Below are 18,126 nucleotides of genomic sequence, written 5' to 3' on the forward strand. Positions count from 1 at the left end.
TTGTGAAATAAGTTATTTCATACAATCTTAAAAAAAATGCAAAGTGGAGCAAGAGATTTTCCAGAGTTCAGCAGCTACATCAATTTTATTTTAAATGTAGTTTATTATTCTCAGATATTTAACAATGTTAAACTACTGTATAAAGCAAATATAAACCATCCCTCCCTTTAAATGCATTCTTGGACTAACCTGCAAAGAACAGGCAAGGTCACATTCCAAGTCACTGTGAAGCATGGGAGTGGATTGGGGTCCAATTTGTACACAAGGAGTCATCAATTCCACAGCAAAAGCCTCTCGAGACACCTAAAAGCCAGTAAATCATAAAAATAAGAAATGCAGTGACCAGATGGAGGATGCAAGGCAACCCTGAATGAAACAAGTATAGAGAGATTATCACAGGGCCCAAGTGTGAAGCTCACACTAGTCAATCAGCATTTCTGATCGTCACTTGTTCCTTGATGTTAATATTACTTTACACTTTAGAAAATAAAGTCACTAGAACCTCCCCAGAAATGCACTGCAGGTTCCATTAAACTCCACTTAACACAGCAACCATTCATTACTCACCCCTGTTTGTACGTGTCCGGTGGCCGATCCGGGCACTTGATATTGTGCTGAGCTCTGACAGTTTACTGCTTGGTTACTTTTGTACTCTTTAACTCGTTCGAGAAGAAGGTAGTAGATTGCAGAAAAATGGTTGTAACTGCTGTTCTGCAATGACTGCAAAATAAAAATTCCATTGAATGAAGTAACATAAGGATCTAAAATTATAGCATCTATCAGCAGCATGAAACCAGACAACACAAGATATTTGGTATTATAACTACATGTGCTCAAGTCACATCCAGTCAATTCCATAACTATACATTCCAATATTTAAAAAATAATTTTAATTATGGAAAGTTATTTTTTAATAAATTACTTCTACTTTGATATTTAACATCAAAGCTCCCAAGTGTGTTGGCACTAATCAAACAGAGGCAGTTTCAGTGGATCGGACATGTCCACAGAATGGAAGACCAAAGGAGTTCTCGGATGGTGAGGTAGCTGGGCGCCCAAAGTTCGGCTTCAAGGATGCTTGCAAGCGTAACATGAAGGGCCTAAATGTTGACTATAGCACCTGGAGTCACTAGTTGGTGAAAGAGGGAAATGGAGACACATCCCGTGGACTGGTGTGCACAGTTGCTACAGCAGCTTAGTAACAGGCGCCAACGTCAAAAGCAAAAACTCACAGCGTCACATGGCAGCTTCACATGTGGCACTTGTGGCAGAACCTGCCTCTCGAGGATTGTCCTTCACAGCCATCAGCAAAGGTGCACCAAGAGAAGACACCCCAGTTAAATGGATTGTTTGTTGAGTGTCCATCAGCTTTCATAGATGGAAGGACGCCAAACCAACCCAGCATTTTAAAAATAATTTTAATTATGGAACATTATCTTTAATAAATTACTTCTAATTTGAAATTTAACATTAAAGGCAATGGTTTTCAATTTTCTACAACTTCCACTTTGTGACATAGGTGTAAACCAGGGTTGTCCACCATACAGCACACCGGCCAGCATCTGGATCGCCAAAGGTTTCCATCTGGCCCATAGACGGATTTCCGAGATGAGAAATATTCCATTGTCTTCTTCTTTCAGACCAGCATTTTTTAAAAATCGCAAGTCGGTTTCACAGCTAACAAGTGCTGACAATGGGAACAGCGGTTTCTGAACTTTGCACAGGTTTGGGGTGTCTGGCATGTTCCGACTTTTATTTCAAGCCTGTCAGAAAACGCCAAATCTGTCCAAAGTTCAGAAACTGCTGTTCCCGATGTGAACACCTGTCAGCTGTGAAACTGACAGTGTGATTTAAAAAAAAACTGACCAACCACAAAAGCTGCCGTGCTGAGCGCCCCCGCTCCCTGCAACTGTCAGAGCGCGAGAGAGAGAGAGCGCGAGAGAGAGAGAGCGCGAGAGAGAGAGAGCGCGAGAGAGAGAGAGAGCGCGAGAGAGAGAGAGAGCGCGAGAGAGAGAGAGAGCGCGAGAGAGAGAGAGAGAGCGCGAGAGAGAGAGAGAGAGCGCGAGAGAGAGAGAGAGCGCGAGAGAGAGAGAGAGCGCGAGAGAGAGAGAGAGCGCGAGAGAGAGAGAGAGCGCGAGAGAGAGAGAGAGCCGCGAGAGAGAGAGAGAGCGCGAGAGAGAGAGAGAGAGCGCGAGAGAGAGAGAGAGCGCGAGAGAGAGAGAGAGAGCGCGGAGAGAGAGAGAGAGCGCGAGAGAGAGAGAGAGCTGCGAGAGAGAGAGAGAGCGCGAGAGAGAGAGAGAGCGCTGAGAGAGAGAGAGAGCGCGAGAGAGAGAGAGAGAGCGCTAGAGAGAGAGAGAGAGAGCGCGAGAGAGAGAGAGAGAGCGCGAGAGAGAGAGAGAGAGCGCGAGAGAGAGAGAGAGAGCGCGAGAGAGAGAGAGAGAGAGAGCGAGAGAGAGAGAGAGAGAGCGCGAGAGAGAGAGAGAGAGCGCGAGAGAGAGAGAGAGAGCGCGAGAGAGAGAGAGAGAGAGCGCGAGAGAGAGAGAGAGAGCGCGAGAGAGAGAGAGAGAGCGCGAGAGAGAGAGAGAGAGAGCGCGAGAGAGAGAGAGAGAGCGCGAGAGAGAGAGAGAGAGCGCGAGAGAGAGAGAGAGAGCGCGAGAGAGAGAGAGCGCGAGAGAGAGAGAGAGCGCGAGAGAGAGAGAGCGCGAGAGAGAGAGAGCGCGAGAGAGAGAGAGCGCGAGAGAGAGAGAGCGCGAGAGAGAGAGAGCGCGAGAGAGAGAGAGCGCGAGAGAGAGAGAGCGCGAGGAGAGAGAGAGCGCGAGAGAGAGAGCGCGAGAGAGAGAGCGCGAGAGAGAGAGCGCGAGAGAGAGAGAGCGAGAGAGAGAGAGCGAGAGAGAGAGCGGGGGGGGGGGGGACTGAGACAGAGAGTGGGGGGGGGGGGACTGAGACAGAGAGTGGGGGGGGGGGGACTGAGAGAGAGAGCGAGACAGAGAGTGGGGGGGGGGGACTGAGACAGAGAGCGGGGGGGGGGGGGGGACTGAGACAGAGAAGGGGGGGACTGAGACAGAGAAGGGGGGGACTGAGACAGAGAAGGGGGGGACTGAGACAGAGAAGGGGGGGACTGAGACAGAGAGGAGACAGAGAGAGAGAAAGAGAGGGGGCAGAGAGAGAGAGAGAGAGAGAGAGAGAGGGCAGAGAGAGAAAGAGAGGGGGCAGAGAGAGAGATCTCGGGCTTCATAAACAGAGGCATTGAGTACAAAAGCAGTGAAGTTATGCTGAACCTTTATAAAGCTCTGGTTAGGCCCCAACTAGAGTATTGTGTCTTGGTTCACCACACTTTAGGAGGATGTGAGGATCCTTGACAAGGTACAGAGGAGATTTACCAGAATGATTTCAGGGATGGGGGATTTTAGTTATAAGGTTAGGTTGGAAAAGCTGTGTTTGTTCTCCTTAGAACAAAGGAGATAGAGGGGAAATTTAATAGAAATGTATAAGATTATAACAGGCTTAGATAGCTTAAACAAGGAAAAACAGAGCTACGGGGAGTGAGCAGGGGACTGACAGAAAAGCTTTGTGGAGAGCTGGCATGGACTCAATGAGCTGAATGGCCTCCTTCTGAGTTGTAAATGACTCTATGACCCTAAGCTAGTTAAACACGGTTTGCCCTTAACAAGTTCGTGCAGGCTTTCCTTAATTAATCCACATTTGTCCAAATAACTGTTAATTTTGTCCAGAAGTATCCTTTATAAAAGCTTTCTCACCACCAAGGTTAAGCTGACTGGCCTGTAGTTGCTGAGCTTGTCCTTACAGACATTTTTGAACAAGGGTGTAAAATTTGCAATTCTCCAGTCTACTGGTACCATTCCTGTGTCTAAGAAGGATTGGAAAATTATGGCTAGTGCCTCCGCAAATTTCACCCTTACTTCTCCCAGTATCTTTTTTTAAATTTGTTCACAGGATGTGGGTATCACTGGCCAGGTCAGCATTTATTGCCCATCCCGAATTGAGAAGGTGGTGGTGAGCTGCCTTCTTGAACTGCTGCAGTCCATGTGAGGTAGGTTCACCCACAGTGCTGTTAGGAAGGGAGTTCCAGGATTTTGACCCAGCGACAGTGAAGGAACAGCGCCAGAGTTCCAAGTCAGGATGGTGAGTGACTTGGACAGGAACTTGCAGGTGGTGATGTTCCCATGCATCTGCTGCTCTTGTCCTTCTTGATCCTCAGATGCATCTCCCTGATCTGAAGCCAATATTCGTCGCTTGACCAACATCATTCAAAACAGATTATGTGATCATTACTAGATACACCCTACTGAGCCAGCGGCGCTTGAGATGGCTTGGCCATGTGAGCCGCATGGAAGATGGCAGGATCCCCAAGGACACTCCTGACAAATGGATATCTATCAGGAATACTCCACATCGCTATAAGAGTAGTGCGGGCAAACATTGACTACTTGTGCAAGCAAGAAAATGCCAGATATCTCACTAAATCAGTGTCCAACTTCGTGATGAGAAAGTAAGTCACTAAATTAATCCTCTCATTTAAAGCTTCTTCACAAAATTGCACATTTGTTGTTTATATGATTAACAGTAAGATACATTTTTAATGCCTTTATCTTTCCGAAATTGTCTCACCGGCCACCCATGTAAGACAAAAATTGTAATGTGGCCCTCCCATGTGAAAACATTGGACAACCCTGGTGTAAACATACAGCACATTACTGCCCTAAACATCCCCTCACTCCCCAGCATTGGCTCAAGCTCCTGGTATCACACAAGCTGCTTTACTCAGAGGGTGATGAATCTTTTTAATTCTCTACCCGAAGGCTGTGGAAGTTCAATCATTGAGCATGTTCAAGACAGAAATCGACAGATATCTAAATACTAATGACATCATGGGATATGGGGATAATGCGGGAAAGTGGCATTGAGGTAAATGATCAGCCATGATCTAATTGAATGGTGCTGCAGGTTCAAAGGGCTGAATGGCTTCTCCTGCTCCTAAATTCCTATGTTTACCTCAACAGTCTTCTGTCTGTCGATGCCAAGGCTGTGCATGAGGCTGAGGACCTGCTGATTGTAATTGCCGAGGTTTGAGTTGTAGTCTTTGAGGGAATAGGTCAGTGGTTCCTGTGCCAATATCCAGCAGTGTTGCTTAATCTGTGAGACTGTAATCCGCTTCAGAGGATCCACTATTAACATCCGCCGAATTAAACTTTCACAGTCTGTTAGAGCAAATAACCAATTTTAGTCAGGATTAAGCTCAAACTGCACATAAACTTCACATTACAGGAGTGGCTTCTGGTCAAATTAATCTGAGGAATGTTAAAAAATTAATCTAAAAGGTACTGCCTAGAAATGATAAGTGTGCGGAGACTAAATGTACCTTCAGATAAGAAGAATGGGATTCGGAAACGGCCCTCTATCACCCTCTGCCTCAGAACTGGTAATGTTGGCCCATCAAATGGCAGGGATCCACAAACCAGAACATACAGGACCACTCCCAAACTCTGTTGGAACAAAAGGACATTTGTCATTTCTTCACCTGCACCAGAATCAACAATGTCCCAAGTCTGTTAGCAAGCTTCTTTTGCTTTACGTACCCAGATATCAACATGGGGACCTTCATATTCTTTCCCTTCAAAGACCTCTGGTGCTGCATAGGGTGGGCTTCCACACCACGTGGATAATGGCTCACCGTGCTTATAAAAATTTCCAAAACCAAAATCTGTGAAAGAAGAGGCAGGTTACACACCCAACATATTAAATCCTGCAATAATAAAAGCAAAATACTGCGGATGCTGGAAATCTGAAACAAAAACAAGAAATGCTGGAATCACTCAGCAGGTCTGGCAGCATCTGTGGAAAGAGAAGCAGAGTTAACGTTTCGGGTCAGTGACCCTTCTTCGGAACTGACAAATATTAGAAAAGTCACAGATTATAAACAAGTGAGGTGGGGGTGGGGCAAGAGATAACAAAGGAGAAGGTGCAGATTGGACCAGGCCACATAGCTGACCAAAAGGTCACGGAGCAAAGGCAAACAATATGTTAATGGTGTGTTGAAAGACAAAGCATTAGTACAGATTAGGTGTGAATATACTGAATATTGAACAGCAGCAAGTGCAAACCTGAAGAAAAACAACCTGTGTCTCAGGAGCATCATTCAGAACTTATACAAAGCACAATTTAACTTCATGGGCTGCAAAAGATCCTTTACCGATCATCGTGCCTTCAGTTTCAGCATACCAACATTCCAAAAACCCAAATTCTTTCACTCCCTACTTAGCGCTACCTCTTCCATAAAGTACTCCAATATTCTTTTATATGAAAGACTCGATGCAACTGGAAGCTGTTGTTGTAAATACAGGAGTTGAGGCATGGAGTGATCTATATCCTTGACTGTCCCCCATGCACCCTTGACTGTTCCCCACACCATGGACTGACTGTAAAAGGTGTTGCTCTGGGTACCCACATGGGTCCTAGTTATGCCTGTCTTTTTGTGGGATATGTCGAACATTCCTTGTTCCATTCCTACTCAACTCTTTTTCCGGTCCATTGATGACTCTATCGGTTTTCTGCTCCCGCCCGGAACTAGAAAACTTTATCAGCTTTGCTTCTAATTTCCACCCTTCTCTCACCTTCACATGGTCCATCTCCGACCCTTCCCTTCCCTTCCTCGACTTCTCTGTCTCCATCTCCGGGGATAGGCTGTCTACTAATATTCATTATAAGCCCACTGACTCCCACATTTACCTCGACTACACTTCTTCACACCCTACCTCCTGTAAGGACTCCATTCCATTCTCCCAGTTTCTCCGTCTCCGACGCATCTGCTCTGATGATGCTACCTTCCATGACAGCGCTTCTGATATGACCTCCTTTTTCTTCAACCGAGGATTCCCCCCCACTGTGGTTGACAGGGCCCTCAACCGTGTCTGGCCCATTTCCCGCACCTCTACCCTCACCCCTTCCCCTCCCACCCAGAACCATGACAGGGTTCCCCTTGTCCTCATTTTCCACCCCATCAGCCTCCATATCCAAAGGATCATCCTCTGCCATTTCCGTCACCTCCAGCGTGATGCCACTACCAAACGCATCTTCCCCTCCCTTCCCCTGTCAGCATTCCGAAGGGATCGTTCCCTCCGTGACACCCTGGTCCACTCCTCTATTACCCCCACCACCTCGTCCCCTTCCCACGGCACCTTTCCCTGCAATTGCAGGAGGTGTAATACCTGCCCATTTACATCCTCTCTCCTCACTATTCCAGGCCCCAAACACTCCTTTCAGGTGAAGCAGCGATTTACTTGTACTTCTTTCAATGTAGGTACTGTATTCCTCCGCTCAGTCCGAAAGCAGGACCCCAAGCTTCCGGTTGCTTGCCATTTCAACACTCCCCCCTGCTCTCATGCTCACATCTCTGTCCTGGGCTTGCTGCAGTGTTCCAGCGAACATCAACGCAAGCTTGAATAACAGCATCTCATTTACCGATTAGGCACACTACAGCCTGCCGGACTGAACATTGAGTTCAATAATTTCAGAGCATGATGGGCCCCCCATTTTACTTTTATTTTTAGTTATTTTTTCTTTTTTCCCCTTGAAAAAATTTTTTTTTGTGTTTATTTTATTTTCGTTTGTTCAGTTTGCTTACCCACTGTTTTTTTTCATGTTTGTGAACAAAGAACAGTACAGCACAGGAACAGGCCATTCGGCCCTCCAAGCCTGCGCCGATCTTGATGCCTGCCTAAACTAACACCTTCTGCACTTCCGGGGCCCATATCCCTCTATTCCCATCCTATTCATATTGTGCTTACGGCTGTTCAATTTTCAGTCTTTTAACACCCTCTCTGTACTAATGCTTTGTCTTTCAACACACCATTAACATATTGTTTGCCTTTGCTTCATGCCCTTCTGGTCGGTTATTCTCTGTGACCTTGTCCTATCTACACCTCCTTTGTTATCTCTTGCCCCACCCCGCTTTACTTGCTTATAACCTTTCACATTTCTAATATCAGCTAGTTCTGAAGAAGGGTCACTGGCCTGAAATATTAACTCTGTTTCTCTCTCCACTGATGCTGCCAGACCTGCTGAGCATTTCCAGCACTTCTTGTTTTTATTTCAGATTTCCAGCATCTGCAGTATTTTGCTTTTATTTGACCGGAAATAAAGGTACTGAATTGTGGGAAGGTCGATTTCAGCATAATAAAACAGGATCTGGCCAAGGTGAACTGGGAGCAGCTACTTGTAGGAAAGTCTACATCAGACCAGTGGGAGTCATTCAAAGAGGAAATAGTGGGAGTTCAGGGCCAAAATGTTCCCATAAAGGTGAAGGGTATGACCAACATGTCCAGGGAACCCTGGATGTCAAGGGATATAGAGGATTGGATCAGGAACAAAAAGGAGGCTTATGGCAGATTTGGAGTACTGAAAACAGTGGAGGCATTAGAGGAGTATAGAAAGTGTAGGGGGGGTACTTAAAAAAGTAATTAGGAGAGCGAAGAAGGGACATGAAAAAACATTGGCGGGAAAGATAAAGGAAAATCCAAAGGCGTTTTATAAGTATATTAAAGGCAAGAGGATAACAAGGGAAAGATTAGGGCCCATTAGGGACCAAAGTGGCAATCTGTGTGTGGAGCCAGAGGACATATGCGAGGTTTTAGATGATTACTTTTCATCTGTGTTCACTATGGAGAAGGACGATGTAGGTGTGGAGATCAGGGAGGGGGAACGTGATATACTTGAACATATTAACATTGAAAGGGAGGAAGTATTAGCTGCATTAGCAGGCTCAAATGTGGATAAATCCCCAGGCCCAGATGAGATGTATCCCAGGCTGTTATGTGAGGCATGGGAGGAGATAGCAGGGGCTCTGACACAAATTTTCAAATCCTCTCTGGCCACAGGAGAAGTACCAGAGGACTGGAGGACAGCGAATGCGCTACCATTATTCAAGAAGGGTAGCAGGGATAAACCAGGTAATTACAGGCCAGTGAGTCTAACATCAGTGGTTGGGAAACTATTGGAAACGATTCTGAGGGATAGGATTAATCTCCACTTGGAGAGGCAGGGATTAATCAGGGATAGTTAGCATGGCTTTGTCAGGGGGAGGTCGTGTCTAACTAACATGATTGAATTTTTCAAGGTGGTGACTAGATGTGTAGATGAGGGTAAAGCAGTTGATGTAGTCTACATGGACTTCAGTAAGACTTTTGATAACGTCCCGCATGGGAGATTGGTTGAGGTGGTAAGAGCCCATGGGATCCAGGGCAATTTGGCAAATTGGATCCAAAATTGACTTAATGGCAGGAGGCAGAGGGTGATGGTCGAGGGTTGTTTTTGCGATTGGAAACATGTGACCAGTGGTGTACCACAGGGATCGGTGCTGGGACCCTTGCTGTTTGTAGTGTACATTAATGATTTAAACGTGAATATAGGAGGTATGATCAGTAAGTTTGCAGATGACACTAAAATTGGTAGTGCTGTAAATAGTGAGGAAAGCCTTAGATTACAGGGCGATATAGATGGGCTGGTAAGATGGGCGGAGCAGTGGCAAATGTAAGTTAATCCTGAGAAGTGTGAGGTGGTGCATTTTGGGAGGACTAACAAGGCAAGGGAATATACAATGGATGGTAGGACCCTAGGAAGTACCGAGAGTCACAGGGACCTTGGTGTACTTGTCCATAGATCGCTGAAGGCAGCAGCACAGGTAGAAAAGGCGGTTAGGAAGGCATATGGGATACTTGCCTTTATTAGCCGAGACATAGAATATAAAAGCAGGGAGGTTAGGATGGAGCTGTATAAAATGCTAGTTAGGCCACAGCTGGAGTACTGTGTACAGTTCTGGGCACCACACTATAAGAAGGATGTGATTGCACTGGAGAGGGTGCAGAGGAGATTCATCAGGATGTTACCTGGACTGGAGCATTTCAGCTATGAGGAGAGACTGGATAGGCTGGGGTTGTTTTCCTTAGAGCAGAGAAGGCTGAGGGGGGTATACAAAATTATGAGGGGCCTTGATAGGAAAAAAAACTTTTTCCCTTAACAGAGGGGTAACTAGGGGGAATAGATTTAAGGTAAGGGACAGGAGGTTTAGAGGGGACTTGAGGAAAATGTTTTTCACCCAGAGGGTGGTTGGAATCTGGAACACACTGCCTGAAGGGCAGGAACCCTCACAACATTTAAGTAGTATTTAGATGAGCACTTGAAACACCATAGCATACGTGCCAAGTGATGGAAAATGGGATTAGAATATATAAGTGCTTAATGGCTGGCACAAACACGATGGGCTAAAGGGCCTGTTTCTGTGCTGTGTACCTCTATGACTCTAAAACTGGACTTTATGAAGTATGGGGAAGGAACGCCAACCCCCATGGACACTAGTACTGTGAATGAGAGCCAAACCTCAACACAAGGCACACAGAGGCAGGCTGCATTGCAATGGGTCAATTTCAAACATTCCAACATCACAACAGAACTGATACTATTAAAGGACGGAATTTGGGACATTATCATAACAGTGACACAGGATAACGGTCATCATGTAACCCAACATAGTAATTGGGGAGGCCATTGTTACAACTAACCTGCCCCAGAGCACAGCATTCACTCCTGTCAAGACAGGAGAGAAACCTTTTCATGTATATCAGCTCTGCAGCCTGGAATACCTCACCTTGGTGGAGTTCATTGTTTATCGTTCATAGAAATAACATCAGCACTAAATGGATCTGTCTGGACCAGGCAGATAACAGACGAAAGAGATTAAAAGGTGCCAAGCACTGACCATCCACCTGAATGGCTTCAGATGTGTGCTTATGATATTTCGATAAGGATCAGCATAAAAGGGACCAGATCGACGGGTTTGGGACTGCAATCAAGGAGGGGGGTCAGGAACTGTCAACCTGGCTCTCACCGGAAGCACCAAGCGCATGGAGGATTGTAAGTTACCAGCCAAATCCAAAAGGTATTTGGGGCTGAGAGTAATGTTAAGTGTAACAACCAAATCCTGGGAGGGTTTGGGTTTTGAATTGAGTGAGTTTGGGGCAGAAACATGGGGTTTTCCCTGTGATTTTTCAAAAAAGGTTCATCTTATAAGTCGTGGTGACTTGTGCATTTGGGTAGGAGCTGAGGTTAAATTGTGGAGGGATTTAAATCGGACTAACCAATCAAGGTGTTGTGTGGTGTCCTTTAAATCAGTTTCGAGGTCTTTGTATCAGGGTGTTAGGAGGGTTTTAATAAACAAGTTTGTGGTTCAGTCAAACCCTGTATCTGTGCAATTTGTCCTTTATAAAATCCTAAAGTCAAGAACCATTAGCAAGGGGTAAATGGGAGCAGGGATCTCTTACACCACATCCTCGACTGCCCCCCACACTCCCTGACTGCTCCTCCTACATCATGGACTGACCTCCTACACCCCCATCTTCCCCCACCCACCCTTGACTGCACCCCCACATTCCCGACTGCCCCCACGCACCATCGACTGCCTCGTTTTACCAGGGTTAGTGCCGCGGCTCTTTGTTGTCAGAAAAGGAAGTAAAGACCATGAGTGGAGCTTGGAGCCCCTTTCACCTCCTCTTTACTGCAGGTGGAAGTGCAACCTAGTAATGAGCTTGTCCCTAACCTGAGCACAACAGAACAGTATGTAGCAGAGGGAAAGAAAATGTTTTGGAGAACAGGTTCAACATGTTCATTAATTTCCACAGAATGAAACGCAGAAACATCTAAAACACCAGTCACTGGCATTAACAGGACACAAAGCAGCACTGAGGTTGACAGAAACACACTCTTACCTGCAATCTTAATGTTCATATTATCATCCAGGAGTAGATTCTCACTCTTCAGATCCCTGTGAACAATGTGGTGATTGTGACAATATTCCACTGCTGTCAGGATCTGCCAGAACTTGCTACGAGCCTCACTCTCACTCAAGGGGCCGTTTGTAGACAGGTAATCTATAGATTAGAAAGGCTGTGATTACTACTGGTAATCTATAGATTACAATAGATGTGGTTACTTGCCAGTTATCGCCAGAGCTGGCGGACAGCCATAAAGGCGGGGCTAAAGGGATGGCGAGTCGAAAGACTTAGCAATAGGCAGGAAAAAAGACAGAAGCGCAAGGGGAGAGCCAACTGTGTAACAGCCCCAACAACCAATTTTATCTGCAGTGCCTGTGGAAGAGTCTGTCACTCTAGAATTGGCCTTTATAGCCACTCCAGGCGCTGCTTCACAAACCACTGACCACCTCTAGGTGCTTACCCATTGTCTCTTGAGACAAGGAGGCCAAAGCGAAGGTTACTGCTGGTAATCTATAGATTACAAAGAATGTAGTTACTGCTTGCTCATCTTTCACAGCAAATGGAAATCAGCTCTTAACTCAGCGCAAGATACTTCCAAAGAGGAAACACAGACTCACCAAACATCTCTCCATTCTGTGCAAACTCTGTCACAATATACAGCATGTCCTTCGTTTCCATTACCTTTGGAGTCAAAAAACAGATTATCCAGGATCTTAAAGAATTTAATTATAACGTTATAATAGTGTTAAGTGCACTATGCTTTTCAGTTTTACCCCGATAACAGGCCAAGCCAACTTTGAATTCCAGAAATCGCTCTAAAAAAACACATTGGACAACATGAAACAGTGTTCCTGCTCCAGTGCACTGACTTTAAGCAAGCTGACTGTTGGGAGTACTCTCCCTCTCCACCAGCTACAAGAACCCATGAAAACTCATTTTCTGGCAGTTTAAATGCAGGTCCTGTAGGCTCAAAACAGATTAGTGGTGTGAGAGAGGGCAAACTAACATGGGTGGGGAACGCTTCTAAAATTGCAAATGAAGCACATTAATGGGGCAGTGTAGAGGGAGCTTAACGCTGTATCTAACCCCGGGCTGTCCCTGTCTTGGGAGTATTTGACGGGGACAGTGTAGAGGGAGCTTAACGCTGTATCTAACCCCGGGCTGTCCCTGTCTTGGGAGTATTTGATGGGGACAGTGTAGAAGGAGCTTAACTCTGTATCTAACCCCGGGCTGTCCCTGTCTTGGGAGTATTTGACGGGGACAGTGTAGAGGGAGCTTAACGCTGTATCTAACCCCGGGCTGTCCCTGTCTTGGGAGTATTTGATGGGGACAGTGTAGAAGGAGCTTAACGCTGTATCTAACCCCGGGCTGTCCCTGTCTTGGGAGTATTTGATGGGGACAGTGTAGAAGGAGCTTTACTCTGTATCTAACCCCATTTTTTCTTTTGGTTTTTTTTTATGTCGAGGGGGCCTTTATTCCTCAAGCCCCCTTTATATACATATTTACAGTTTTAAAATAACTTTATTAAAACCAGATAAACAAAAACTCAAATTAAAATGCCATTCTCGGCGTCGACGATGCACTCCAGTCCCTGCGGTGCCCACTGGTCACGGAAGGCCTCCAGCGTACCGGCGGACACCGCATGCTCCTTCTCCAGGGACACCCGGACGCGAACATAACCGCGGAAGAGGGGCAGGCAATCGGGGAGGACGGACCCTCCGACGGCCTGCAACCTGGACCTGTGAATTGCCACCTTGGCCAGGCCCAGGAGCAGACCGACGAGGAGATCCTCCTCCCGGCCCACGCCCCTCCGCACCAGGTGCCCAAAGATCAGGAGCGTGGGACTGAAGCGCAGCCAGAACTTGAGCAGCAGCCCCTTCAGATACTCAAAGAGGGGCTGCAACCTCGCACACCCCGTATATATGTGGAACACGGACCCGTCCAGGCCACAGAAAGTACAGGCGGCCTGGGAGTCCGTGAACCTACTTAAAAGCCTATTGCACGGGACTGCTCTGCGCAACACCCTCCACCCCAGGTCCCCGATGTAAAGGGGGAAGGAAGACTCCCGCGTAGAGAGACCTCCATCGGGGTTTCCCCTCGCTGCCAGATGGCAACGCGGACCGCCAGGGTATGTCCGGCCGGCTGACGAGGGCGAGGAAGTGGAGAGTGTGCAGGAGCAGCCCGTACAGGAAACCCCTCCGCACCGATTGGAATGGCACGGAGGGCATTCCCGAGAGGCAGCTTGGGTTGTGCGGGACCGGCTCCCGAGGAGGGTTTCAGGGCCTGGGTCCGATGAGCAGTTCCAGCCGAGCGGGTGTCAGCTCGGCCGGGAGCGTGCCACACTCCCGAGCCCCCTCGCCACCCGCAGTGAAGGGCGTCCCGGGGGTTTCAGCTACTCTTCCGCCCGCCGGACCGTCCCCAGAGTCGACAGCCGAGGCACTCTCCTCCGCCGGCGGGTGAGCTCCCTGACTGGAGGCGACCATGTTCCAGACTCGGAATAGATCGCGGTAAAAGACAGGCAACTCCCTCAGAGAGGCGCGGCTAACGGACTCCACCGGGAGCTGCGTGTCGTCTTGAAGGCAGTGACACTGGCGGAAAAAATACGTCGCCAGTGCACACCATCTGGGAGTACGCTCGACGTACAGGTATCTCTGCAGGGTCCGAAGGCGGAGAGTCGCAGCCTGGGTGCAGACGCACACCAGCGACTGACCGCCCTCCTCAATCGGGAGACTTAGGACCGCGGCAGAGACCCAGTGTTTCCTCCTGCCCCAGAAGAAATCGACGAGTTTCTTCTGGATCTTGTTGCCGAATGCAGGGGGCGGGGCCAAAGTGACCAACCGGTACCACAACATGGAGGCCACCAGTTGGTTTCTGACCAGCGCTCGGCCCCTGTAGGAAAGCACTCGGAGCGGTCCTGTCCAGCGCCCCAGCCGAGCGGTGACTTTCGTCTCCAACTCCGGCCAGTTTGCTGGCCAGGCTTCCTCAGTGGGGCGAAGGTGGACTCCCAGATAGAGGAGGTGCGTGGTGCTCCATGCAAAAGGTGTCAACACCTCCGCCACTGACCCACCAGGAGTCCGGAACATTTCTCCCAATTGATCCTCGCGGAGGACGCGGCAGAAAAGCTCTGCTGGCAGTCGCGCATCCTCCGCAAGTCAACGGGATCTGTGACCATGAGGAGCACGTCGTCGTCGTAAGCCAAGAGGACGACCCGCATGGCCGGCTCACGCACAGCCAATCCCGTCAACCTCCTGCGAAGCAGGCACAGGTTAGGGCTCCACACAGATGGTATACAATTGGCCAGACATGGGGCATCCCTGACGCACTCAAGGACCCGGTAACTCAAGGACCGTCAAGGACCCGGTAACTTTGACTAGACACTCTGCGGCGGCGTATAAAAGTCGGACCCGGGCCACGAAATGCGGCCAGAGTCCGAAAGTGCGCAGAGTCCCGAAAAGGTATTCATGATCCACCCTGTCGAACGCCTTCTCCTGATCGAGGGAGAGAAAGGCGACCGACTGACCAGTCCTCTGGGAAAGATGGATCAGGTCCCGGACCAGGTGGATGTTGTCCTGGATGGACCGGCCCGGGACCGTGTAGGACTGGTCGGGGTGGATCATGTGGGCCAGCACAGAGCCCAGGCGGGTAGACATAGCCTGGGCAAAGATCTTATAATCCGTGCTGAGGAGGGAGACTGGACACCAGTTTTTAAGCAGGTGGAGATCACCCCTCTTCGGCAGCAGGACGATGACCGCCCTGCGCCACGAGAGGGGCATCTGCCCGGTCGCCAGGCTTTCCCCCAGGACCCGCGCGTAATCGTCCCCCAGGACGTCCCAGAACGCCCTGAGGAACTCCACGGTCAACCCATCCAGCCCTGGGGATTTGCCCCTTGAGAGCTGGTGGAGGGCGCCAGTCAGTTCCGCCAACATGAGCGGAGCCTCCAATCCTTCGGTGCCCTCCGGGCTGACCTGCGGCAGGTCCTCCCACAAAACTCTGCGCGCATCCTCGCTGGACGGATCCGGAGAGAACAACGTACTGTAATAAGTACGGACCAGGAGGCCCATTCCCTCCGGATCCGTGATGGAGGATCCGTCGTCGGCCAGCAGCTCGACGAGCTGCTTACGGACCCCCCGCCATTTTTCCAGCGAGTAGAAGAAGGGTGAGGCGCGGTCCAAACCTTCCAGGATCTGGATCCGCGACCTCACGTACGCGCCTCGGGACCCTATGAGCTGCAGGTCCCTCAGCGCGCCCTTCTTCTCTTTGTACGCCTGCCACAGGGCCGAGTCCACGACGGCATGACCGAGGCGGGACTCTAAGTCGAGCACTTCCCTCTCAAGGCGCCCGATCACGGCCTCCCGCCTCTTAGTCGACCCCTTCGCGCACTCCTGACAGAAGACGCGGATGTGAGTCTTGCCCACATCCCACCATGGCCTCAAGGAGGGGAAGCCCCCCTGCTTCCTTCTCCAGTCGGCCCAAAATCGACAAAACGAGTCCCGAAATCGCTCATCCTCCAGCAGCCGGTTGTTAAAGTGCCAGTACGCGGACCCCGCCCGCGTGCGGAGCGGAGTGAACTCCGCCCACACCAGGTGGTGGTCCGAGCACGGCACCAGCCGCATGGAGGCCGCCGAAACGCGGGAGACGTACGCCTGCGAAATGTAGAGGCGGTCAATTCGCGACCCTCCTCCTCCAGACCTCCACGTGAAGGCGCTGGAGGTGGGATGGAGATTCCGCCAGACGTCCACCAAGTTAAGGGAGCTGATCAGTCCCCTCAACTTCTCCACCGACGCTTGGCCGCGCTGGGGACCGGAACGATCCCCCACCTCGAGGGTGCAGTTAAAATCCCCCCCGAGGATGATGCACTCGCCGCTATCGATGGAGCTCAAGAGAGCAGACACTTCTTCAAAGAAGCGCGCTTGCAACGCGCCAGGTCTGGGCGCGTACACTTTCACAAAGTGGAGCGGCACGCTACCCAGGTGAACGGCGAGGTGGGGCAAGCGGCCCGGCACTAGCTCCTTGACCCCCAAGATCTCCGGCTGAAAAGTCGGGGCCAACAAGATAGCCACCCCACTAGAAATAGGGGTGAGGTGACTCATGTAGACCCCACCCTGCCACTCCAGGAGCCAGGTGGCTTCGTCTCCCGGAACGGTGTGGGTTTTCTGCAGAAAGCTCACCGCGTATCTCCCTTCCCTGAGGACTAAGAGATTGTGAAATCTGCGGTGAGACCCCCTGCTGCCGTTGATGTTGAGGCTGGCTATGGTTATCTTCATGTCAAAGGTACTTAAAACCCGTCACCAACACCTCACTGTGAGGAGGGAGTGGAAGTGCTCCTGGCCCTCCACTCCCCCAGCAACCCATTGAGGAACACATTAAAACGGCGCCTCTCAACCAGTTTCACGCCCGCGCGCTTGCCCGCTATCTTAAGGGCGGCACGGACGGACTGGATGGTCAGCGGTCGAGGGCCAGCTGAACTTTATTGCGGCAGCCCCTGCAAACCGCGAGGAAATCCCGGAGTTCCGCCGTGGGGATGAGAGGAGATTCGGTGGGAGGCACGAGGGACTCCACCACCTCACTGGCGATGGAATCAAGATCATCCTCCGTGCCCCCCACCGAATCCCCATCCTTCTCCGGGTCGTAACCGCCAGCTGGTCCTGCCTCCATCACGATCCCACCCCCAGGATCGATGGCGGAGGAGTCCTCTCTGGGTTTTACTGTGAAACTGGAGCCTGTGGGCGCCAGCAGCCCAGAACTCCCCTCCACCTCCGACCCCAGGCCAATGAGTGGTCCAGGGGAGACAGAAGTTCCCGACTCCGGAAATCCAGCCGGAGCCGAGACCGGAGGCGGAGAGGAGGCCATCTCCCGCTCCGCCAGCACCCACAGGCCCAGCAGATGGGGCAGCATTCTCAGTTTTCACCGGGTCCGGTGTCTCCTGGTTGGTGGTGGACTCCGGCTGGGAGGGCTGACCCTCTGGGGCGTCGCCCTCCCCTTCATTCAGGGCACCCGACCCAGCAGCAGTGACAGAATGGGTGGCGTCCCCAGGCTCCCCCACCACAAGCAGGGCCCCACTTACTCCTTCAGGAGGGGCCTCATGTACCGGGGCCTTCCCCTCCCCTCCATCCTGAGGAATAGGGAGCTCCTGCCCAGACTTTGTAGCCTTGGTGGTGGCGGTAGGGGGAACCTGAGGACCCGAAACAGGAGACAGCTCCCCTCCAACAGATGGGCCCTGCACCTCAGGGCCCCTCATTACCTCTGTGGAGGGGTGCCTTCTCCTCTTTTTCCCACTAGGGCGCGGAGGCTCAGAGACCTCAATGTCATCAGAGGCCTCCGCCTCCTTTTTTTCCTTTTTAGT

At 50.2% G+C, this 18,126-nt stretch overlaps 1 protein-coding gene across 5 annotated transcripts in view; it reads right to left on the minus strand.

The window, feature by feature from the left end:
• The window catches only part of LOC137374745 (serine/threonine-protein kinase SIK2-like), a 57,664-nt gene that overhangs the window by 6,945 nt on the left and 32,593 nt on the right, over positions 1-18,126 (minus strand). For all 5 annotated transcript variants that reach the window (XM_068041323.1, XM_068041321.1, XM_068041320.1 and 2 more), the window contains 7 exons: positions 12,401-12,464; positions 11,778-11,939; positions 5,598-5,722; positions 5,381-5,504; positions 5,014-5,219; positions 568-720; positions 190-303 (listed from right to left, as the gene is read on the minus strand). In XM_068041323.1, the coding sequence (XP_067897424.1) occupies positions 190-303; positions 568-720; positions 5,014-5,219; positions 5,381-5,504; positions 5,598-5,722; positions 11,778-11,939; positions 12,401-12,464 (948 nt within the window). The remainder of the gene's footprint in view (positions 1-189; positions 304-567; positions 721-5,013; positions 5,220-5,380; positions 5,505-5,597; positions 5,723-11,777; positions 11,940-12,400; positions 12,465-18,126) is intronic.

This window comes from Heterodontus francisci, chromosome 10 (assembly GCF_036365525.1).
Source record: "Heterodontus francisci isolate sHetFra1 chromosome 10, sHetFra1.hap1, whole genome shotgun sequence".
NCBI classification, from domain to species: Eukaryota; Metazoa; Chordata; class Chondrichthyes; order Heterodontiformes; family Heterodontidae; genus Heterodontus; species Heterodontus francisci.